We start from the raw sequence: 25,121 nt of genomic DNA, 5'->3' as shown, positions 1-25,121 counted from the left end.
TAAGTATGTCTGAAGCAAAAAGAGTAGGCGAAAATTACCTGCGTGACGTACTAATTCTCGCGAGATTCGGACGTGCGCCTACTTAAAGTGCGTCCGAAACCGCCTACTTTAATAGGGGAAAGCAGTAGGCGAGCAATTAAGTATGTCAGAAACCTCAGTAATCATAAAATAGTAGTCGAGGAGTTCCCGGATGGCCTACTGCTTCCGCCCAGATTCTGAAGTATTCCTTGCTGGATACTTTTCTATCCCAGCAGGCCACGGGAGAGGATACATCATAATTGAACACGGAGGAGAAAAGCGGCGCGGATGCTGTCAAATGTGAATATTGAAAACCAAAAACACATTTGCTGAACTACTGTAGAGTAAACTGCTGAATGTGTAAAGATGCTAGACATATGGAATTACATTTGATCCAAAAATAATGAACGTAACTTTTCAAAAAAAAACTAATAAAAATATAAATTGAAACTGAATAAAATAAATCGCAGGCAAAATGTTTGACTTTGTTTTTAATACAGTGCATGTTTTGCTAACAGTTTCTTTTCTTTCTTTCACTGATCTTTACTTACAAAAGCATTTCCAGAGTTTATTCATTTATGCTTCTGAAGTTTTCGTTTACGATCCCAGAGTTTTCGTTCGTCTTTCTGACACAAATCTCTCGCGGGGGCGGGGCCAGCAGTGGTGTGTTCTCATTGGCTACTGAGTTTTTGATTGACAGCTTCTTCTTGACCTGGAAGTGAAGACGTCAGCGTTGTGTTTACAATTACATGTGTGGAGGTGAGCGTCTGTAAGCGGCTTCTTATTTCATTTTAGTGATGTAAAGATAGGAGTTTTTATTATTTTATCTGTAGCTGCTGCTACTATGGTGAGATGATTTCTTAGGCCTAGCACAGACGAATGATATAATCACCATTATCAATCATCGTCGTTATCTGGATACTCGCGGTAAGTCAGTATTTTTTTACGTTTACAAAATCAATATAAGTAACATTACTTGCTTTTGCTTTTTCAGATGGAGAGGTATTTTAGAGCTCATTTAGAGCCCACTTTATACAGCAGTGTTGTGTTGATTTAACAACATCTACAGCCTTGGATTAGATCATATTTAAAGGGGAAAAGGTAGTCTTTAATAATAATACATATAAAGTACTGTGCAAAAGTCTTAGGACACCATTAGATGTTGTTTTAGCAATGGCATAGTGACCATATAATTTTTTTTTCAGTCTTCTAATTAGAATATGACAAGGAAATACTCTAAATTTGTAAGCATTATTAAAAAACAGGAAAAAAAGACTTCTACAGGCTAAAGTGGCAAGTATTTAGTGACCTCTCCTTACACTTGAGTAATAGTGAGAACCTGGCTCTCTCAAACCTAAATGGAATGGAATATTGACTGGAAGGCCAAGAAAACTTTCAAAATCTGATCACAAGTTTCTCCTTTGAAAAAACTGGAAGTCTAGGAGGTCATATTAAATACTGATTTTTTTCTTATAGAATCCATTTTGTTCACATGGATGGTCATTAAAACATTGCTAAAACAACAAAGCTAAGACTTTTGCACAGTAGGCCTACTGTATGGCTAAATGCAAAACCTAATACATGAAAGTAATTATGGCTAAAATTATATATAATTTGTTTGAAATAAATATTTTAAGTCTGCATAATTTGTTATGTGGGAATTCAAAGCAGTTTGTATTGTTAGATTATAATACATTTGATTTCTTATTTTCCAGGGAGTGGAGCAACTTTTCCATTAACAAAATTTTGATGCTGACCCAGAGGAGGGAGTGGTAGCCCCAGAGATCCACTGTCCCCATCAGACAAGAATCCTATTTTGTTCAGACACATCACCTTTGACTGACTGGGATCTTGATCTTCAGACACCTGATATTATGCAAATATTTTAATTTTTTTGGAGCTCTAGATTAAAACAAGACACAGTTCACAAACACACAAGAGGTTTTACTTTATTCTTATTAGTCCATACTGATCTTGGATTAGCATACCAACAACATATGAATGTTAAAGTGATAGTTCACCCCAAAAAAATTCTCATATATTTTACTCACCCTCATGCCGTCCAAGATGCGTATTACTTTCTTTCTACAGATAAACATGAATTAGGATTTTTAGGAAAATAATAGGCCTACATGTCTTCGAGTCCTAAAGACACATTAATCCATACGACCCCAGTGGATGAATCAATGTCTTCTGAAGTGAAACAATAGATGAGAAAAATACTAATAATTTAAACTGTTTTAATTATTAACAATCGTTTCCCACCAACCATCATACGTGTATGGGTTACAGTCCACTTATGAGATGGACACAGAGATGGACTATTTTCTTAAAGATATTTGTGCTTATGGCGAGATGGCGTCTCTAAGACGCGGCGTGGCAGGAGCTGCTCTTAGAACTAAAATTAAGCGACTTAGTTTTTATACATTTAATGAGTTTAGTTTCCTGATCAACTTTACTGCGGCTTTTATGAATTTTTACAAATCGAAATTTATGCAGAGATTTTTGATCTTCGGATATATGTTTGCCCTCCTTTACGCTTCTGTTCAGTGTTGTTGGACTACTCGTGCACGTAACAACGAGACCCAGTCGCTAGTTTGCCTAAGTAAACTGGGCCAGTTTGCTTCGTATTCCGTTGTTTTAAAACACGGAAAAGCGTTAACACCAACTGCGTCGAGAAGTCCCGCACATGAGAGATCTATGCGGCCTCAAAGAAAGGTATTGCTTTACCTGGTAACGACGCTTCTCCTTGCTGGTGATATTCAACTCAACCCAGGCCCTGGCGACACTGGATGTGCTCAGCGCGGTATCTTGGTTTCGGACGACGCATCTGGGGGTGCTTTGCTGTCGTCGTTGGACATCTGTGGTCGGGGCGGACCTGGTCACGGCCTAGTTGGCCTGCTGGAGCGGACTGGAGATTCGCCTGAGTTTCCCGCGGCGGTCGTCTCGCCGGTATGTGTTGGTGATCTACCTGGGCTTTTTGCTCATCATGCCGGGGTTGTACATGGCCTGGAGGCGCTGTCGGAATGTCGCCGTTTGTCAGATGGCAAGAAGTATTGTAAGACGGAGTATTCCCGGTCGGTCGCCAGTCTTCAGGTCCAAGTGTAACAGCATCGTCTGGTCATTGTGATTTGGCCGGAGCTACATCGACTCGCCATCATAGAACGGCTGGCGAGAGGCATCGGACGCTGCACTACTTTCAAACTGTGAACCATTCTAAAGTAATCTGGGACCGCGGGTCTAAATCGAAAGGTATTTTTGGAGGACATTTAAATATCCGAAGTGTGTCTTCAAAACATGATCAAATTGAAAATCTGCTTTTGGACTCAAATTTAGATTTCTTGTGTTTGTCTGAAACGTGGTTAACTAAAACTTCTCCTAGTGCTGCTTTGGCAATGCCTGGGTATAAACATTACAGACAGGATAGGAAAATTGGTAGAGGAGGAGGGCTTCTTATTTATGTTAAAGATTATTTGATAAGCAAACAAGTTCACCTTCAGTGTTCTAATGAATTTGAATGTATTACTGTTTTAATTACACTATCTCCGCAAATGTCTTTTATTATAGTTGCAGTGTATAGGCCGCCCTCATCAGATATCTCATTCTATGATCATTTTAAAAATCTCTTTAAAGAAGTGGATATACGTAAAGAGTGTATTGTTATGGGGGATTTCAATATTAGTTGGTCTGATAAAAAGGCCAGAAAGAAATTGAAGGAGATAACTAAATTGTATGATTTAGGGCTGGGCGATATATCGCATGCGATTGTCACGCGCATTTCGTCAGTAAAGCCGGTTCCCTGATTGCCGCTAAATCGCCATCACCTGCTTTCAGATGGAGCGGCATTTAATAGACAGAGCCGTAGATCACTGATAAGCCACGCAATATCGCGTTCATTATCGAAGGCGATTCATCTGCGATATGAATGCGATATTGCGTGGCTTATCAGTGATCTACGGCTCTGTCTATTAAATGCCGCTCCATCTGAAATCAGGTGATGGCGATTTAGCGGCAATCAGGGAACCGGCTTTACTGACGAAATGCGCGTGACAATCGCATGAGATATATCGCCCAGCCCTAGTATGATTTTATACAAATGATAGAGACCCCCACACGTATTACAACTACTTCGCGAACTTTAATAGATCTTGTTTTTACTAATAAACCAGATAGAATTACTAAGACTTTTAATTTTTTAACTGGATTATCAGATCATAATTTAACTCTCATATCTAGGAAGTTAAATAAAAATAGGTTTGTTTATCATGAAACCACACAGAACGAACAGAATTGTTCTTTTAGAATACCAAAAAAGGATATGAGTGCTTTCGAAGAAGAGCTTGGACAGATTGACTGGGTATCCCTTTCATCTAATGAAGACTTGGAAACAGGGTATAAAATGTTTATAGAGGAGATAAAAAATATAAAAAATAAATATACAAAATTAGTTAGAAATAGGCATAGAAAGAATAACCTACCATAGATTTCGGAAGAGGTGTGGATGCTCATGAAAAAGCGTGATAATGTTCTAAAAAAATCTATAAAATCTGGTTTACGACAGGATCGACTTATGTTTAATTGCTTAAGAAATAAGGTGGTTAAGACATTACGGCAGGCTAAGGCACAATATTTTATTAATATTTTAAATGAGGCTAAAGGAAATGGCAAAAAAATGTGGCAAACTATTAATCAATTGATAAAGAAAGAATCTAAATCATGTATTAAATGTTCAGAATTAAATCATGAAGGAAGAATACTTAATAAACCTGATGAAATTGTAGATACTTTTAATAATTATTTTGTTGACTCAGTTCAAAGATTGACTGATAAATTTGGTACTAGATATAGAGAACTTAACTCTGTTAACTCAGCTGAACCTGCTTTTGATTTAACAACAGTATCAGAGAATAAGATTCAGAATGTTATAAAAACCTTAAAAAATTCATATGCTAAAGATATAGATGGTTTAAATTGTAATTTTATTAAAAAATAACTGTGAACATTTTTTAGTACCAATCACACACCTTGTGAATTTATCGATTAAGCAATCTGTTTTTCCAAATTGCTGGGAAACTGGGATAGTCACCCCAGTCTTCAAAGCAGGCGATCCACTAATCGTAGCAAATTATAGGCCAATCTCAATCTTGTCAGCTGTATCAAAAATAACAGAAAGAGTAGTAACTGAGCAAATTGTAAATTTTTTAGATACACAAAATAACTTACTGTGCCCTATGCAATTCGGGTTCCGTAAACGGCACTCTACGGAGACTGCTGTATGTTACTTCATTGAGCAAGTGCGATTAAAATTAGATAAGGGTGGGGTTGTGGGTGCTGTGTTTCTCGATTTGCAAAAAGCATTTGACACGTTAAATCATAATATTTTGTTATCTAAATTAACTCATTTTAATTTTTCTATGCAAACAATTAAATGGATTGAGTCTTATCTTATATCAAGGAAGCAATGCACCCGGATTAAAACGCTTCAACAAGACACTGTTCATCAGGGGTACCTCAGGGGTCCATACTAGGACCTCTACTTTTTAGTCTGTACTTGAATGATCTTCCAGATGTTTGTCCTGATGCATTTATTCAAATGTATGCAGACGATACTGTGATTTATGTGCATGCTAAAACAAATGAACAGGTATCACAAAAATTATCTGCTGCCATGACCAAAATCTCAGACTGGTTTAATCAGTGTTGTTTATCGTTAAACGTCCAGAAAACTGCTTGTATGTATTTTACGATTAGAAAGATGGAGGAGGTTGTACCAGATATATTGGTAAATGGTGAAAGATTACAGATTGTATCGGACTTTAAATACCTTGGAGTTATTTTAGACACTCACTTAACATTTGAAAAGCATGTTAAACAGACAGACAAGAGCCTCCTTAAGAGGTGACTGTGAAGCGCATTTTAGAAAGACAGATTTTGGACGATCAGCTTTTTCTGTAAAAGCTGTTAATAATTGGAATAGTTTACCAACTGATATTAGACAGTGTACTACCTTTGTCCAGTTTAAATTACATTTGAAAAGATTTTTAAAGGCATGTCAGGTTTGTGATCATTAATTATACAAGGTAATGATTTTTGAATATGTTTTTATACTTCTTGTATTCTATTGTGTTTAATTTCTATGGTATTTTTATTGATAATTTGATGTACTCCTGCCCAGGGACAGCAGATGAAATTTAGCTCTGTAGCTAATTCTGGGGTAATATTTTATTGTCCATTGTCCCTGTCAAATAAAGAATAAATAAATAAATGTGGAGAAAGTCATACAGTCAAACCAAAAATGTATTCAGACAACATGAACATTTCATTCCATTCATTAAGTTTATTCACTATAGTTTAAAAAATGGTAATAAAATGAATTTTACACATGTATTCTATAATAGGTGCTTGTGCATTTTTATAGTAATGTGCTGTATATCATGAGAATACTGTGGATTACATGAATATGCAGTTAGTGTTTTGTGGATTCTGGTCGTTCCTTTCACAACATAATTGCATCCAACACTTTCACTTTTATACTTGTGTGTATGCTGTAGTAACAATAAAGAATTTAAATTTATTTGAATTGATTCATATTTTCATTTACATTTATTCAACTGTTTATATATAAGTCACAATTGAAACTGTTGATGATTGTTAAAAAAAAAATCTACTTTTATATGTTAGATGATAATGTTAACTAAATAAAATTATTAGAATGATAAAAAATGGCAACAAGATCATTCTTTGTGTGGAGTACTGAAATGCCTGTTGAGGTCTATACCGTCTTACAGCAAGCCACGACTGTTATTTTCATATTGTTTGAATCCTTCAGAATTGAGTGATCATTAATTGTGATGGTGTATGTGCATATGCTAACAATGGGTAGAGTGATGGCCATGGTTGCCAACCTTGATTACCTGGTTGGAGTGAGACTTTCTTGACGGCTGAATGTATATGATACTAGTATTCTCTTTAAATTGTAACAGCACAACCTAATCAGACCCAACAATAGAGAAGAATCATCAGAAATAATCAAATATTCTCCAAAAACATTGGACATTATACAATATCTTCAGTATTATAACCTTTAATGTACAATTAAACCTCAAGACATTCATTTTCTCTCACGCTCCTAAAAGTTTATGTCGACAGTAGAAGTAGAAGTAGAAGCCGCAGATAAATACAGATAAAATTCAAAAACAAAACTCATATCTTTAAATGAAATACGAAGCCGCTTACAGACGCTCACCTCCACACATGTAATTGTAAACACAACGCTGACGTCTTCACTTCCAGGTCAAGAAGAAGCTGTCAATCAAAAACTCAGTAGCCAATGAGAACACACCACTGCTGGCCCCGCCCCCGCGAGAGATTTGTGCCAGAAAGACGAACGAAAACTCTGGGATCGTAAACGAAAACTTCAGAAGCATAAATGAAAACTCTGGAAATGCTTTTGTAAGTAAAGATCAGTGAAAGAAAGAAAAGAAACTGTTAGCAAAACATGCACTGTATTAAAAACAAAGTCAAACATTTTGCCTGCGATTTATTTTTTTAAGTTTCAAAGACATTTTATTCAGTTTCAATTTATATTTTTATTAGTTTTTTTTGAAAAGTTACGTTCATTATTTTTGGATCAAATGTAATTCCATATAGACACTATTGTTGTGATTTTGCAGTAAAAACACGATTTATTATGTATAGGTAACGGGATAAACACACCTTAATTCTCCAAAGTGGATTTACATATTCTAAAACATATACATCTTAAAGATGCTTACTAAATGTTTATTTAACGTCTGACACGAACATCTTCTTCAAATATTATGACTTATGAGTGCTGGATTATGTATTATGAGTGATGTGTGTGTGCTATTATTCACTGTTGTCAACACTGTTTACATTACCATAGCTGTCAACCCTCCCGTTTTTTCCGGGTTTCTCACGTATTTTAGCTCTTTTCCCGCTGTCTTCCCGTTTTAGTATTTTCCCGTAAAATATCCCGTATTTTTACGCTCTGATTGTGTTAACTCAGAACACGCAAGTATCTGTGTCTGTGAAGTGGCTTGCACTTGACCACGGGCGATGCACGTATGCATGCGCCGAACGCGTCTTTCCGCGCTCATGGAGTTTCTTTGAAAGGCTCGCGGGAAATGTAGTATATTGTAATGGACATCGGGAGAAATGGGAACACGGGGGCACCGCGATGCGACTGCAAAGGGCACTTTCACTTTCACGATCAAAGTGCACGCCATTGATAAGCATTGTAAATGCAGTATTACAGTATACACCAATTAAACGCGCAGGTCTCCTCTCGTGAGTCCTCCTCACTGGACGAGGCAATATCACTTTCGTTTCACTTTCAGATATCTCTTTTATAGATGCCATCAATGCTTTTACCTTTCTAGATGTATTTACCGAAATCAAAACAGTCCATAAACTATTATCCTCACGAAAACTTCAGTCAAGCCAGCTTGCGCGTCAACCTGAGAGATCAGCCTTCAAATTTCTCGGTTTCTGAATGGGCGGTTTGGCTTGAATGACACACGCTAATGTTCAGGCATGATTTATATACCATCGACCTGTCCTAAAACGTTAGCACGCTTTGATCGATGGTTTGGAGATCGCGTGTTTCTCCGTTCGAGAGCGCATTTCCGTTGATTGTTTACGAACGAAAGCTCACAGAAACGTGAAAATGAAAATGCTCTCATTTGAAAGAAAATATCCTAAGCTAAAAGATGATATAGTGTGACTGAATGAAGCAGCCCTTATCAAAAGTGTGGGGTTCTGACCCCCTGTCCCCAGTGCCAACGTAATAATTGTGTAAAAAAATCCCTTATTTTGGGGATGGATCCCGGGAAATCTCCCTTATTTTCAGTGTTCAATGTTGACAGCTATGTACATTAGGCTACATGAATGAAAATAATGTAAATAAACAAATCTACAGTAACTACACATAAGTTTAATCTATTTTATTTGTCCATTAGTATTTTTAATAAATTAAGGAACATTTGTATTGGATAAGAAGTGAGTTAACACATCATCAGCATGTGAATGTAGATTTGAGCACATAAATCTCAGAGGAAACTTGAATCTTGTCTGATGTCTGGGGAATGATGCCATCAAAGGCTTTGAGTGAGGATACTACAGAAATGAATACAAAGTTTATTTAAATCTAAAGTCTAGTTTATTTTAATTATTGGAATTTAAACAGACTTATTACAGCACTTTTCTGATGATGTCTGTGCATTTGCTTCAGAGCTTTGGTGGAGCAGGACCTGCAAGAAAAGCTGACGACAGTATTTGTTAGAAAAAAAAGAGGAAAAGCTGAAACAAAATAAAAATATATATATAAAGTAAGTAACAAAATATAAAGTAAGATCATTTTGTTATTTCTAATACAGAAATCAAATGACACTGTGCTGTTAACATGACTGCTTTTGTATTATATTTGTGCATTATTGTAGGATGTGAATGTCCTCAGACTGGTGAGAGCACTGAGGATGGAGAGACACAGCAGATCCTGGGAATGGTTCAGTGTTATGGACGAGATCCTCCATCACTCCTCCTTCCAAGTGACTCGATCAAGGACACACTGGAGGAGACGCAGAGATCGAACCAGCAACCTTCTGCTGACCAGCTCAGTGGTTAGACCACTACACCACAAAACTAATGAAGCCATGACAAGAATTAGCAATTGAAAAATATGAAATGAAATATGCAAGAAACAGAATGCTGACATGAATTAATTGTAAAATGTTTTAATCTGCTGATGGAGAGCACAAGAATGTTTGCAGCAGCAGATTGTCCCGCACATCTTCTCCCACTCCTGCTCCAAGGTTGAGGGGTTCAGGGGTCCATCATCATCATCATCATCATCATCATCATCATCTTCAGCAGTGAGGAACATGATGATGAAGGTGTTCATCAGCTGCTTGATCAGAATAAAGCTGCAGAATTGGCACAGCTGTGTTGAGATGACAACAGGACTGTAAATACCTGATTGTTAGATCAATACATTTGAATAAAGCTTTGTTTCGTGTGTTGTTGACTTGTATATGCATTTATTTGTCATTATTACTTTTATTAATTCTTTACTTATTAATTATGCTATTATCAGTAAATGTATATTTTTTAATAAGCAATGAATTAATGCATGAATTGACTGTAAATGGAGATGTATTCACATCAGCTGTATTTGTCTAGTGTGTGTTCATGCACAGCTGTCATATAACTAAACATTACATTTTGCTTGTTTTATTAAAGAAGTAAAATGAAAAGTAATATAATTAAGTTTTGGTCAGCATTTATCATCATTATTGTGTGTAAGTGTTGGGGTGTGTTAGAAAAGCAGTTCATTCTGGTGTAATCTTAATTTTAAGTACTTTTTACTACTTTGAGTATAAAATCAGTCTTCTCCAAAGATGAGATCTTCGAGCAGCTGCCTGATGTCTTCTTTGGCTTCAGACATCGCTAACACTGAGGAAAACCGCACTAGGTAGGGTTCAGTTACTAGTGCTGTGAGGTGTTAGTGCACCTGTCACTCATATCTTTATTTTATTGCAGGATCTACAATTACATACAAGATCAGGGAAAATACCATAGTGTATCTTTAACAATGAACAATAATAATGACAAAAAAACAAAACAAATATGGGTTTGTATTATGTCTGTGTATATAATCGCAAACTATGATGACAAGATTAAATATTTTGAATACATCATAATGGATAAAAGTTATTTATTTTTAATTTATAAGCCTGAGGGATGAAACTAAGCTAATTCAACAAGAAAAAGAGGAAAACAAATGAGATTTATGCCACCTTTGCTTGTGGATGGACATTTTTGCATATAAAATAAAGAAATTAACAATATATTCACACGAATTTGGGTTTTTGTAACAAAAAATAAATCACATTAGTCACTCATATCTTTTCAGTTGTTGCGCTTGCGATAACGTCGTAGGTCACATGATAACGTCAACATGGCGGATTATTCTCGGATCTCATTCATACTCAACGAGATTTGGCTGTTAAGTACCTACTCTTTTAGCGCTCGTTAAGTAAGTACTTATTGAAATTAAGTACCTACTCATTGAGTAGGCGGTTTCGGACGCAGCCAAGGACTTTTATCACACGCTGTGCCGCAATACCACGTGATTGACTGACGTTTTGAAGCTTCGAACGTCATGCAGTATCAGAAGATCAGGACAGCTGGTTTAAATTTTGAAAATGGGCGCTTTGTTCTCACGCTTTTTCAAACTGCAACTGCTGCAATGATTTATTAGATAAAGTGGAGAAAACATGTCTGACCACAGATATTGCTTATGCGCATTAAGTCAAGTCACTTTTATTATATAGAGCTTTTTACCATGCAGACTGTCAAAACCGTGTTAACATGAAACATTGGCTACACAGCAGCTCTAGATTTAAATCATATAATTTAAGTTCATTGTGATAAAGCTTCGAGTTAGAAGCTTTTTCAAAAAAAAAAAAAAAAAAAAAAAAAAAATTGATAGCTTCGAAGGCTTCAGAAAGCTTTGTTTTCCTATCATTAATTTAAACAGCTTATTGATGCAGCTGCACTTCCTTAGACCGCTTGGGCTAAGATTGAGCTAGGGGTCTTTGCATGCTCTCGTGGCCATATCACAAAATTAAGAGTTCATACTGCTGTGAGGACTGTCAATCTGTTGCATGCTGCAGGGTTTTGAAGTGACATCTACGTATACGTGGGATTAAAGGTGCTAAATAGGATGTTTTGTTTTATACATTTTTGCAGTATTACTTGAAACTGTCTTTATCAACTGATAAAAGACTATTTATTAGGTGCACTGAAAGTAATAATATTAATATACATCATCTGTGCACGAGGTAGGGCCTTAAAGACATCAGCCAATCGTTTACGCGATCATCGCGTAAACGATTGGCCCTCTGGCTTGTCAATCACTGCCGTGACGTTCCTTGTGAGAAACGAGCGTGGCTGCGCTCTCCAGTAACTTTCCACACTCCACAGGCGCTGCATGCAATGTTTTTGTCAGGAGACAGGAGTAACAACTGCAGATTACGAGCTAGCTGTGGTGAGTCCGACATAGTGAATCCACTAACACAACACAGCGAATGCCGGTGGTAAACACTCGTGTTCCAATACTCGTGCACGAGGCGTTCCTTTGTTCGTTCTTACATATGCGCTCATTTCAAAAACTCAGTAACAGTATTTGGATTCTCAGTCAACGAAAAAATCCTCTCTATCACCTTTAATATCAAAATGCATGGATTGAACATTTGCAAGGGACAGAGATATGCCAAGTAGTAATGCATTAACGTTATCTCGGACTAAAAGTAGGCTATAATAGAATATTAGTTTCAGAAGCTGTTGCTTGCTCAGTGTCTGCATTAGAGCACTCTCTAAATTTGGAGAAAATTCTGGATTCCAGTACGGGGCTTGCATTCGCATCTAAACCTCTCTTTTAATCTGCGAATCATCAAACAAAGCCTGTTGTTTTCTACAGTCTATGGTTTTTAAGAAGGGTGTTTACAGTTTGCATAGAGGAGTAAAATACAAGCATATAACAGTAGTGCTACATATTAAGTTTATGCAGCAGCATAAGCATCTACGTTAAATTACTGCGACTAAGCATAGTGGACATGAGATGTTCGGTGATGGGCTTTTTTATGTATAGATATTTACTGTGGCTCAACTATTCAACGCCTTTCCAATGGGCTGATATTTTCATTAAACCATGTTTTTTTTTTTTTGGCTGGTTTCAGCTGAATGAATGTTGGACGCATGCTATCATCTGTCCAAATGACCTCCACATTTACAATAGGGTTATAGAGGGTTTGTTGTGATTCTGTTTTAATGGTCAGTGATTTGCTAGTGTATTGCAATGAGCTGCTATCCGTGCTGCTATCACCTTGTCAACTGCTCTGTTGTAATTGAATCCATTGTGATAGCTGTATTCAGTGGGGTAAACACTAGTCTAGAAACATTGTTTTTGCAACAATGAGGAAACCGTTCATGTTAATAAGGGACTCTCTTCAGTCCAAACAGATTTGAAATAGCCTATTGGTCAGTCATGGTTAAACTCATATTTCAGGCACACATTCCATGCTAAACAACAAATTGCTTATTCTCTGTCTGTTTGAATTTCAGAAATTCCACCTCTTGTGTCTAGAGGCAGTGCCATCAGCCTGGTCTGCCCCCCCCCCCCCCCCCTTCAGCCAAACTGTACTAGACTAGATATGACCCTTCATATATTTGCACTCTGCAGTTCACTACATGTGTAGTTGTCTAGCCAAATCTACTTTAGTTCTTCTGTGCCACTTTCTCCATAGCTGCCTTCAACCAAAAGTATGGTCACCTGCGTTGCTGGATCCATCCACCATCAGCGTACTAGAAATCCATCTATTTGTTTCCTGCTAACAGGCTTTAAAGAGAAACCTCTAGTTAATGATCAGCTTTTCCCCTTTTGTTGACGGTTTCTCAGAGGTGGCGAGTTTTCCACACGCTGATTATTCTGTCACATGACCTCACAATTTCTGATGTATCAAATTAATTGCACCACCTCATATTTCTAAAGCACTCTAAAACTGATAGGAACAAGAAATGAAGTCGTTTTAATCTCTGAATCTAACTCTGCTTTATCCTGTTATTTATGTTGGGCTACCTGAGGAGCCGTCCACAAGCTGGTCAGTGCGACACATTATTTGCCACAAGAGGAGGGAAAGCCCATGTCCAGGGCCTGGTTTACCTCCCATCTACACCCTCTCTGCAATACTACAAGCTTCCACAGAGCTTCCTTCACTCACTGTGCTATGTGCTGCTACAACTGCAGCTTCCTCCACTCCTGTCTCTACATTGAAGGCCATGGGGCGATGGTCTTCAGCTGCTATGAATGTTCCCTTCGGCCGTTGCTCAAGCCAGAAAAGCAATGAGTACTGCTCCCTGCTTGAAAATAAATATTATGGCTTCAATAGCTGTTGGGCCCATTTACATTTAAATACTGTAAATTTGACCGCAGATGCGTGATGATGCTGCGTGTGCTTGGTGCGTGTCCACTGGCAAGGAGCAGAGTGAGCGTTTTCAATTAATTTCTTTAAAGTTGAGCGCTCAAAGGCATCATTTGTTATTTGACTGTGGGCTTTTATAAAATATGAAAGTCACTGATGGAAAACTGCTTTCGATTTTTAAATTCTCACGCATGGGACTAGTGCATAAATGAACTTGCTAGCTTCACATAGATCGATTGGCTCTTAAATTCAGTTAGCTAAACTTTTTGGTTCCTCTGCTGGCTTTTTGGTTCCTCTGCTGGCTTTTTGATTGGCAGAAAAAGCCAGGGAGGATAGCCTTGTATGGTCTGTTTGGGGGGGAATTTGTGCTCTCCCTGATTATAAAATGGGAGGTAGTCCCTAGAAGCTGCTGCTGTTCCCTGTCTTAACTTATTATGGAGCTGATGTTAAGGACAGGGAATTTTAGAACAGAGCCATACTTACTTACATACTTATTTCTATCATTGCTCTAGCTACATTTATATTGGCTTCACGTATCTTGATTTGTTCTTTTATAAATATTGTTGCATTGGCTTCCTGAAATGCACATCTGAATCCTCGGCTGGCTCTTCGATTTAGCAGGAAGAGCCAGGGAGGATTGCCTGGTATGGTCTGTTTGGGGGGATTTTCTGCTGCTCTCCCAGTTAAAAAAAATGGGAGGATGTCCCCAGAAGCTGCTGCTGTTCCCGGTCTTGGCTTTCATGGAGCTCATGAAAGGACGGGGAATTTAGAACAGAGCCATACCGCCAAATTGTAACTTTAGCAAATATGCCAATAAAAAATTGACTAAATTTTGTCTCTTGTAATTTTTGACTTGAGTGGTCCTGACTGAAATGTTATGTTAACTTGTAAAGATTATCTTGATTGACAAAATGTGTAAGTGTTATAACCCTTGTTAAACGCAGAGCATTTTTTTTGCGATTTTCCAAAAGTCTATGGAAAAAATGCATAGGCTTTCGATCGAGGGAACCCGTGCGCCGCTAACTTCTGGGTTGGCCTACAAAAACACGTCATCCCTGAGGTACTCTATTTCACTACTTATACAAATTTTGTCCAAAATCTGATCAGACTGTCTTTGGTCGAACCTCACAGAAATGACTTCACTACCATTATTGAGAAATGGGCATTACACTGCCCTAACATTAGCGGTTAAGTTAGTTTAGCATGCTAATGGGTTAACGTGTTAAAATGCATTTGTGTGCTCATTCTTGCCTTGGAAGCTCTTCTCAGCAGCCTGGTGAATGTGCACTGTGATGTCTGGAAGCCATAAAATAAAAAAGGTAACTGCGACTTTTTATCTCACAATTCTGACTTTTTTCTCAGAATTGCATGATATAAACTCACAATTCAGAGAAAAGTCAGAATTGTGAGATATATAATCTAGCAATTGCGAGGAAAAAAAGGTCAGCATTGCAATTTTATATCTCTGACTTTATAACAATTCTGACTAGGCCTATATCATGCAATTCTGACTATATCATGCAATTCTGACTTTATAACCTGAATTCTGAGGAAAAAAGTCAGAATTGTGAGATGCAAACTTGCAATTTGAGAAAAAAGTCAGAATTCTGAGATAAAAAGTCGCAATTGCCTTTTTTTTTTTTTGTAGTGGCTAAAACAAGCTTCCATAGTGATGAGCAATGAACACTTGACAGTGGGGGTTTGATTTCTGTATGGTAAAACTTTATAAAAGTGTGTAATGTGTCACTTGAATTCTTTTATTAATGGGGGTAAACATTTTTTCAAATTTTTCTTCCTCTTGTGTTCATTCTCATCTGAACTTCTGTTAATTTAGAGTTCATTCACACCTGTACTTCTGAACTGAAATCTGTTTTGCATGTAGGCTACAATCGTTCTGCTCTTTATGTTCTTCAGGCTCTGCACTGCTGTTGCTGGGTTTGGGCCAAAATTTCTGAGCTCAGAGCCCTCCCCCTGGACAGCACCCCAAATATGCATAACTCTTTTTGTATTTAATTATATGTAAATGTGAACTCATGAAATATTCACCAAATTCTTTTATACAAAGCTACCTACAAATGAGGAATGATACAAAAAGTATTTTATACTTTACAATATATATTAATTATATTAAGATTTATTTCTATTACACCATCTACTCCATCATTACTCCTCAAGGTAAGATAAATTGGTTGAGTAAATGATTCAGTAACTCATTCATAAAGGTAATCATATATTTCATTATTGATTTAATTAGTGATTTTCATAATTGCTGACATAATACAATCTGCAGAAAATCAGTGAAAACTCCCAACCACCATTACTATGGACAAATTCAGAAATAAAGAATCAGACAAATGATGAAAAGACCAGAACTCAAAAAACTATATCATTTATAGGAGACATGAAATGTAAATAAGTGTAATGTTATTAAAGATTACAGAGGTATTTGTATTTAAATAAAAGTGCCCCCCTTCCACAAAATGCCCCCAACTCCTAAGGTAGTCCTCACAATGAATATATAAGATTTGCAGACTTTAATGCACATATACACATTAGCTTATTTTGAAGTTTATTACACTATCCCCCGGTTTCACAGACAAGGCTTAAGCTAGTCCTAGACTAAAATGCATGTTTGAACAGTTTTAACTGACAGCAACTTGCACTGACATATCTTAAAATATGTCAGTGCCATTGTTTCGTCTCAAGATGAACACCAGTAATGTTTTTTTTCTAGGGTGCGTTCATATTTTTACAGTTATCCCTCTGAATGAGGAAGATAGATCCGCTTTGATGGATAGATCCGTTTAGATCCGCTCTGACGGACAACAAAGTTGAGTATAGAGTTATCCTTGGATGGAGCTCTGGATAGAGTTAGTCCAAGAAGATTTGTCTGTAAGGGTACTGTTTAAACACACAGCTACCTGACAAATATAAATAGTTATCAATCTGCGTGAGGAAGATCCATTTAGATCTGCTCTGATGGATAGATCCGTTTAGATAAGTTGAGTTATCACTCTGCATGAGGAAAATCCATTTAGATCCGCTCTGATGGATATCCAGATAGCGGAATTCTGTTTATATTTCTTATGTGTTCCATTTTTATTATGTATTTGGTTCTTCTTTATGTAAAGCACTTTGAATTACCATTGTGTTTGAAATGTGCTATACAAATAAAATTGCCTTGCCTAAAAGCTACTTAAATATCCTAATTGAAATAAGGTTTAATCATGGCTTAGCCTAAGCCCTGTCTGTGAAACCAGGCCTATATTTAACAAATCATTGTGAATGCTTACAAAAATTAATGCTCATCAAAGAAAAAAAAGAAAAGAAAAACAAAACAAAACCCTGCATTGTTTAAAATTAAGATCAAAATTCTATTCCAGAAAATTACAGAAATTGGTCAAATCATACTTTTCTGCACTGCAAATCTTAGAGGAAGTTCATTAAACTTCAATAACTGAAACCTAAAACCATTATCTGTATGTGCAGGAATGCTGTCCTTGTCTCTCATGGACTGATTTTTCGATAGTTCCTCAAATGCATGCTGAAGTTGCTGGGAAGTCCCTGTTTCATGAATTCTTCCTGGAGCTGAAATGTGATTTGTTTTGAGTTACCCTTCAAAATATTCTTGTTGTGTATATATATATATATATATATATATATATATATATTTTTTTTTAAGGTGCACTATGTAACTTTTTTTTGTTTGTTTGTTTAAAATGAACAAAATTTAAATTGGTGTTCCTCAAATCCAGTCCTGGAGGGCCACTGCCCTGTAGAGTTTATCTCACACCCTGATCAAACTCACCTACCTGGGCTGCGTTCCACTCCAGTTTTAGACACGCACTCGCGAACTTCCCTACACACTTCCCCTCGGGGGAATCCCTGCCGCCATTTTGAAGTGCGTTCCACTTCGTGAAGTGGACGAGGGAAGTTTACATGGACAGACCCTCGCTCCCTCGATTTTAACCGAGTCTACTTCACATGTACACTTCAGGCAGCTCCATAACCCACAATGCAACACGATTATGACGTCACCGCATATCGCGTTTAATTTACCCTACCACAAACAATTCTATGATATATTAATTATTTTTTTAAACATTTAAAACACACATATATGCATATAGAATGCTGTATTAAACAAATTTGTAAGGGGAAAAAATAAATAATAAATCAGCTCCATTGCGGATTCCAAATGATCAAGGGCTTAGGACGTTCCAGTTCAGCCCATTGCAAAGGTTCCGGCAGAAGTGGGCACTCGTGCAACGTAAGCAATGACGTACATCCGAGTCAACGAGACCGAGGGAAGTTAGCGAGGGAAGGGCATTTAAAAACCGAACTGGAACGCAGCCCTGTTCTCTGTAGACCTTGATTAGCTGGTTCAGGTGTGTTTGATTAGGGTTTGCGCTACAGTGGCCCTCCAAGCCCAGATTTAAGGGACCCTGATTTAAATAATGAATTAGTGCATCAATACTTCTTCCAAAACATGTTTTTTTTTTCTTACCCTGATGCTATAAGCTTATTATAAGTGTTTATATTTTAGACTTAGCAGGATGGGGTGTAAAGCAAAAAATTACTACCAAAAATAAAAAAATAACTGCAATGTTTATAATTAAGATGAAATTCTATTAAAGAAAATTACAGAAATTGGCAAAAAATTTTGCACTGCAAATCTTAGAGGAAGTATTTTTATATATACTAGTTCTATTTTAAGTTCTATTTTAATGGATTTTCATGAAAAATACAGTAGAAATGTATTTATAAGTAAAACACTATTAACATATACTTTACATCATATAAATGGAATATTAACAGTTACAATTCATTTGAAATTAATGATTTAATGTATAAAAATATGTGCGCAATACATTATAAATACATTTTGTATTTATTAATTATAAATTATTCTTACATTTTAAATAAGTCTATTTTCTGTCTGATGAGTATATTTAAAAGTGTATGAAAGATTGGTTCATGTGTACCAAGTGGTAACTAAATACTATTTTAAATACAGAGACAGTATGTTCAGTTTTAGTTCACATTCTTGGTGTCACAAAATAGCACAGCTGAGTACACTTAGATGTTCTTAAGATTATCTTAAGTACTAGAGAAATTGTTTAGTATATTAAGTACAAAAATATTGTGAAAATAGAGCACTTTGGAAGTACTAAGTGTATTGAAATATAGTGGATTTTAGTTCACTTTTTTTCACTTGGGTCCGAAAAACACATTTTGTTTTTTAACTGATAGAGGGTCAAAACTTACATAGTGTACCTTTAAAATGGCATGGTCACAAATGAAATGTAAATAAAGTAAAATTAAAATGTAATATATGTAACTTTGAGTGTTCTGTATTCACAAAATCCAGGTACTTACTTTTATAACCACCAAATCTTCAATTTGAGACTTTGACAAACTTTCCACACTTGTGAATTTCACTCTCAACCCCACCGTATAACCTGTGCAAATGTGAAAAAAGGTCAGTGCTGCATAATTATAAAATAAATTTATGTGAAATTGACAATTTCCAAAAAATCCCTTTACACTATTTATGTACTGTAAATATAAAATACTAGTTGTGTTGATTATCATACAGTAACAAGGAATTTACAATAAAATTCCTTATTTGATAAATCTATTGTTGAGTTAGTGGTGTTGCTTGTTTCTCCTTGTAATAGTATCTTTAAATTACTGTAATAGACGTTGTTGTATATTTGCTCACCACTATAGCAGAAGAAAGGCAAACTGTCTGAGCATTGTTCATCTGTCCACTGGCCAAACTGTTGTAAAGACACAGCTGTGCAGTGTTGAGTAGTCTTTTCTGGTGTGTTCAAACCATTATCTGGCTGTGCAACTTCACCACGGACCATTTGTCTCCAATATGTGAAAGAAGAGTTGCTCTGATCTGACCACAGTCTGTTTCTGTGCAGACCAATCCATACAGTATGTCCAAGTGAGAGGCTCAGTATCTGTCGATGCTCTGTCTCATTTCTCACACTGGCCAGGTCAGTGTATTTCTCTCTGCAGTAGCTCTGAGCTTCAGTCCAGCTCCTTCCCTCAGATACCCAGACATACTTCTGAGAGGTGTTTTCTCGTCCTAAGATCAAACACAATTTTATTAGATTTATGTCAGTTTTTAGTCGATCTGATTCACCAGGGTCTTCTGTTAATCCAGTGATGGACAAGAACATGTGCACAACTAGAGGAAAATTTTGTTCCTCTTCATATAACCTAAGTTCTAAAATTTCTAAAAAGAAAAAAAAAGAAAAAAAGAAAGGAAATAAAAAAGAAAAGAAAAAAATATTTTCGAGCCGTGCTATTTCCTATGCAAGCAATCTCTTTTGCATTTTTGAGTAGAATATTTCAATTTCTGAGTAAAATAAGGTCTGTTAACATAACTTTTTTGTTTTGTTTTACAGCAACTGATACACATACCTCAAACATGAATTTTGAAACCACTGTTTGCCATAAAGTAAATTGTAAACAAGTTACTATATTAGGGACAAAAACTGCCATTGAGTTTACAAGCTTAACAGTTCAGACAGACATTGTATCCCTCGCACAGAAACAACTTACATTTCACATTTGAAGTAAAGGTCCTCAGAATTATGTAAAATACCTTATTTTACTCAAACTGATATTATGACATCAAATTGAAAATGAGCTCAGACTATATGTGATGGAGGCATAGATCCAGTTCAGTATCAGGTTTCTGCATGCATCCTCACAGAACATTCATGATGTTTCTACAGTTTTGGTTCCCATGACTTCGGTTGTTTTTTTTTTGTTGTTGTTTTTTTTTTGTTTTTTTGTTCATACAATAGAAATCAGTGGGAACCAAAACTGTTTGGTTTCCAACATTCTTCAAAATTCTTTTTGGATAGAATTTTAAGGACATTATTCGACTAATTACAGTGCCTCTCTCTCACATTTTGCCTGACACTTATTTGGTGGTTGAAAGTGCCTTACATTGTTTAACATTTGTCTCTCCCACATTCTGAGGAAGCATGCTGAATCCTTGAGGGACTGATGAAGATATGTTTTAGAATTTAAATGAAATGTCTTACCATCAGAGCAAACAAATTTAAAAGTATTGTCACATGATGAATCAAACCAGTTTCCATTATAATCCATGGAAACACACAGTTCTTTCCCCCCATCATTGTTCGGTTCATGATACCAGTTCCTAAAATCTCTCTCTCCTTCCTGATAGAAATCATTATCCTCCAATGACCATCTCCAGCTGTTCACATCATCATACAGTCCAATCCAGGCTGAGCCGCTGTAACTCCCATTAACTGTGTTGATCAGACTGTTCATTTCCTCCATGTTATCAATGGTGGCCAGATCAGTGTAATTCTGTCTGCAGAATCTCTGAGCTTCAGTCCAGGTCATATTCTCAGAAACAAAGTGATACTGACGGGATGATGTCAAAGATGACACTGTGGAGAAAGTTTCAAATATTAGCATTATTATTATTTTTTAGAGAATATTGGCCATTAAGACAAACATCTACTCACCACTGTAGCAAACGAAAGGTAATGTAGTATTACAGTTTTCATCTGTCCAGCTCCCAGAGTCACTGAATGACACTACAGTGCAGGATTCACTGTTTCCAGCATTATCTGGCTGTCCTGCCCTCCAGTTACTGAATGAAGAGTTGCTCTGATCTGACCAAGATCTGGTTCTGTACAGTCCAATCCAAACGGAATTAAATTCATTCTTGAACAAATACTGGATCTTATGGTTTTCATTCTCATTCCTGATGCTGACGAGGTCTGTGTGATGCTCTCTGCAGTAACTCTGAGCCTCAGTCCAGGTTTTTGATTGGTTAACATACACATATTTTGTACTGACATTTTCTCTTCCTGTAAGTATTTTTTTTTTAAATATTATGAGTAATTGGTATTGTACTTTCATTTTTAAAAATTATATTCAATACAGTTAAAGTCCATCATCTTACCATCATAGCAAATAAAGTGATTCAAGTTGGAGCATAGAGCTTCATACCATAAACCATAGTATGTGTACATAATCACACACAATCTCTGTCCACCTGAGTTCACTGGTCTCTGAACATACCAGCTTTTAAATCCTCCCTCTAATGCTGCTGCATCATCTAGAGACCATCTCCAGCTGTTCACATCATCATACAGTCCAATCCAGGCTAAACCATTGTAACTCCCACTAACTGTGTTAATCAGTCTGTTCATTTCCTCCATGTTATCAATGGTGGCCAGATCAGTGTAATTCTGTCTGCAGAATCTCTGAGCTTCAAACCAGGTCTTATTCTCAGGCACAAAGTGGTATTTGTGGGTGCATGAAGATTGTGTGCAGGTTCCTTTAAGTAATTTTATAAAATAAAATAAAATAAAATAATAATCAGATAATTCTCTTAAAACCAGCACAAAAAGAAACCATCAAATGTGGAAAAAGTCACTGGGAATCAAGTTCATTACAGGATTTTTTTTATTGTTTTTAAATTCAGGGAACCTCTCATATTCCTGAATATCTATTCTGTCTTGCTTCATACTATTGACATTCAACACATTAGTTCAGTATAATAAATAACTCTATAGACTGCTTTAAATACAGCTTCGTTGGATTCATAAACAACAACAACAAAAAAAAAGTCAGAATGACATAAAACAAAGATCTAAATGAACTCACTGTTATGGCAGAAGAAAGGGATGCTGGAAAAGCAGTTCTCGTCGGTCCATCGGCCAGAATCTTTGAGTGAAACAGCAGAACAGTGCTGAGAACCCCTCTGCCCATAATCATATAGACCATTATCTGGCTGCTCTGGTGAATAAGGAATGCCTGGTTTCCAGTTTTCATAATTGGTAATTTGTTGGTCAGACCAAACCCTGTTTCTGTACAGTCCAATCCAGACACCTCCACCTGTTCTCTCAAAGATCATCTGGTTCTCAGTCTGATTTCTCACATTGGCAAGATCTGTGTAATGCTCTCTGCAGTATCTACGAGCCTCTGACCAGGTTTTCTCATCATATATGTTGATGTAATTCTGTGTGGCATTTGCGCTACCTAAGATATAAAATATGACAAATATATATGCACAGAAATTTCACAGAAAATGATAAACCCATCTAACAAATCAAAAGTCCTTACCATCATAGCAAACAAATGGCAGCGTGTTGTCACATGATATATCATACCATTTTCCATTATAATCCATGGAAACACACAGTTCTTTCCCACCACTGTTGTCCGGTTCATGATACCAGTTCCTGAAATCTCTCTCTCCTTCCTGATAGAAATCATTGTCTTCCAATGACCATCCCCAGCTGTTCTTCAGCACATCATCATATAGTCCAATCCAGGCTGAGCCGCTGTAACTCCCATTAACTGTGTTAATCAGTCTGTTCATTTCCTCCATGTTATCAATGGTGGCCAGATCAGTGTAATTCTGTCTGCAGAATCTCTGAGCTTCAAACCAGGTCTTGGATTCAGACACAAAGTGATACTGACGGGATGATGTCAAAGATGACACTGTGGAGAAAAGTGTAAAATTGTTTTATTTATTTATTCGTTTTCTTACATGGTATCTTTTCACAGCTGAAGCAAAGGATGAGAAGACTTGTATCATTGCAATTTATGCAATTTAATAAATTACAGTCCAGGCTGAGAGATATACATACCACTGTAGCAAATGAAAGGAAATCTAGAAAAGCAGTATTCATCTGTCCATTTCCCAGAGTCACTGAATAAAACTACAGTACAAAATCCTGCAGTATCTGGCTGTCCTGTCCCCCAGTTACTGAATGAAGAGTTGCTCTGATCTGACCAAGATCTGGTTCTGTACAGTCCAATCCAAGCTAATGAATTATAATAATAATAATAATAATAATAATTATAATAATAATAATAATCATTTTGTATTAATGACTGAACCCTGTAGTTTTCAGTCTCATTCCTGATACTGACGAGGTCTGTGTGATGTTCTCTGCAGTAACTCTGAGCTTCAGTCCAGGTTTTGTACTGGGAAACAAACACATAACTTGTACTAGCATTTGCTCTTCCTGTAAAAAAAAAAAAAAAAAAAGAAGGAGAGAGAGAGAGAGAGAGAGAGAGAGAGAAAAAAAAGATATGTTTCAGTATCATAAGGCTTTTGTTGTAATTACTTGAAAAGCACAACAGCAATTCTCACCATCATATGAGTTGTTGAGAGTGGTTGTGATTAAACTTAAATATTTTCAATGTCATATCAAATGAAATTGCTCACCGTCATAGCAGATAAATGGAAGTTCCATATACAAGCTTGTTTTATACCACATCCCCCTGTTCATATACACATACATGAATTGTCCTCCATAATTCTCTTGTTCAATAAACCAGTTCCTGAAGTCTTTCTCTCCCATGTTAAGGAAATCACTGTCCTCTAGAGTCCATTTCCAGCTGTTCAGATCATCATAGAGTCCAATCCAGGCCAAATCAATGGAATCATCTTTAACTGTGTTGATTAACTGGTTTGTTTGTTGTTCATTTTCAATAGTGGCCAGATCAGTGTATTTATCTCTACAGTATCTCTGAGCTTCTGTCCAAGTCTTGGATTCATTCACAAAGACATAATGACGAGGGACACTCAAGGTGAAGCTGATAAAACCTAAAAAAACAGACAAGTTTTGTTGGGAATTCAAACCCAAAATGAATGTGTAGATTAATTGTTTTATTTTCTAAATAATAAAAATAAATAACTGTAATAGCAGATGCTTGACAAAGTCAAAATCTTTACACAGAAAAGTAACTTTTGTGATGATAAAATATTTAATGGAAATGTTTGGCTTACCTGATATCAGAAGCAGGGTAAACATGTTTACTGTATGAAGAAACATTATGGACTTTAAAATGTGCAATACATTTATTATGATTATTTTTACTTATTTATATATTTGCATGATTTATCACTGTAAAGTTTTAAATGCAATGATGGAAATCCATTTTCAGCACTTGGTCAACAGCTTACCTTTGAACGTCTGGTCTTGTCTTTTCTCTTGATTTTTGGTGGTAGGTTATCGTCTTCATATTTATAGTGATTTACAAAGTATGTGTGGCATCACGACATCATAAAACCTGTCT

The 25,121-nt window shown here is 36.5% G+C and overlaps 1 protein-coding gene and 1 long non-coding RNA gene across 2 annotated transcripts; one reads left to right on the top strand and one right to left on the bottom strand.

The window, feature by feature from the left end:
* Nucleotides 1-10,320, top strand: LOC125253525. The gene is made up of 3 exons (XR_007181459.1): nt 1-318; nt 9,272-9,368; nt 9,480-10,320. It is a non-coding gene; the product is annotated as an uncharacterized LOC125253525 (long non-coding RNA).
* A 5,935-nt stretch (nt 10,321-16,255) lies between these two features.
* Nucleotides 16,256-25,041, bottom strand: LOC125253619 (macrophage mannose receptor 1-like). The gene is made up of 12 exons (XM_048167662.1): nt 25,009-25,041; nt 24,832-24,861; nt 24,268-24,648; nt 23,684-24,064; nt 23,154-23,534; nt 22,695-23,069; nt 21,988-22,365; nt 21,545-21,892; nt 21,092-21,466; nt 19,747-20,121; nt 19,401-19,483; nt 16,256-17,609 (listed from the first exon to the last, which is right to left on the bottom strand). Exons 2-12 carry the CDS (start codon nt 24,854-24,856, stop codon nt 17,529-17,531), a joined length of 3,183 nt encoding a protein of 1,060 aa, XP_048023619.1. The 5' UTR covers nt 24,857-24,861; nt 25,009-25,041; the 3' UTR covers nt 16,256-17,528.
* Between the last annotated feature and the right edge of the window lie 80 nt (nt 25,042-25,121).

The sequence above is a fragment of the Megalobrama amblycephala genome, linkage group LG18, assembly GCF_018812025.1.
Source record: "Megalobrama amblycephala isolate DHTTF-2021 linkage group LG18, ASM1881202v1, whole genome shotgun sequence".
Taxonomy (NCBI): domain Eukaryota; kingdom Metazoa; phylum Chordata; class Actinopteri; order Cypriniformes; family Xenocyprididae; genus Megalobrama; species Megalobrama amblycephala.
Note: the sequence above shows the minus strand (reverse complement) of the source record. Positions and strands in the feature narration are given on the sequence as shown.

Bases quoted from the DNA above. Each gene is read 5' to 3' on its own strand.
- LOC125253619 (XM_048167662.1), bottom strand. From the start codon at position 24,856: ATGTTTACCCTGCTTCTGATATCAG. The intron at 23,535-23,683 runs GTATGTATATCT...TTTTCTCCACAG, and splicing joins TCCTTTCATTTGCTACAGTG to TGTCATCTTTGACATCATCC. The intron at 23,070-23,153 runs GTAAGGACTTTT...TTTATATCTTAG, and splicing joins GCCATTTGTTTGCTATGATG to GTAGCGCAAATGCCACACAG.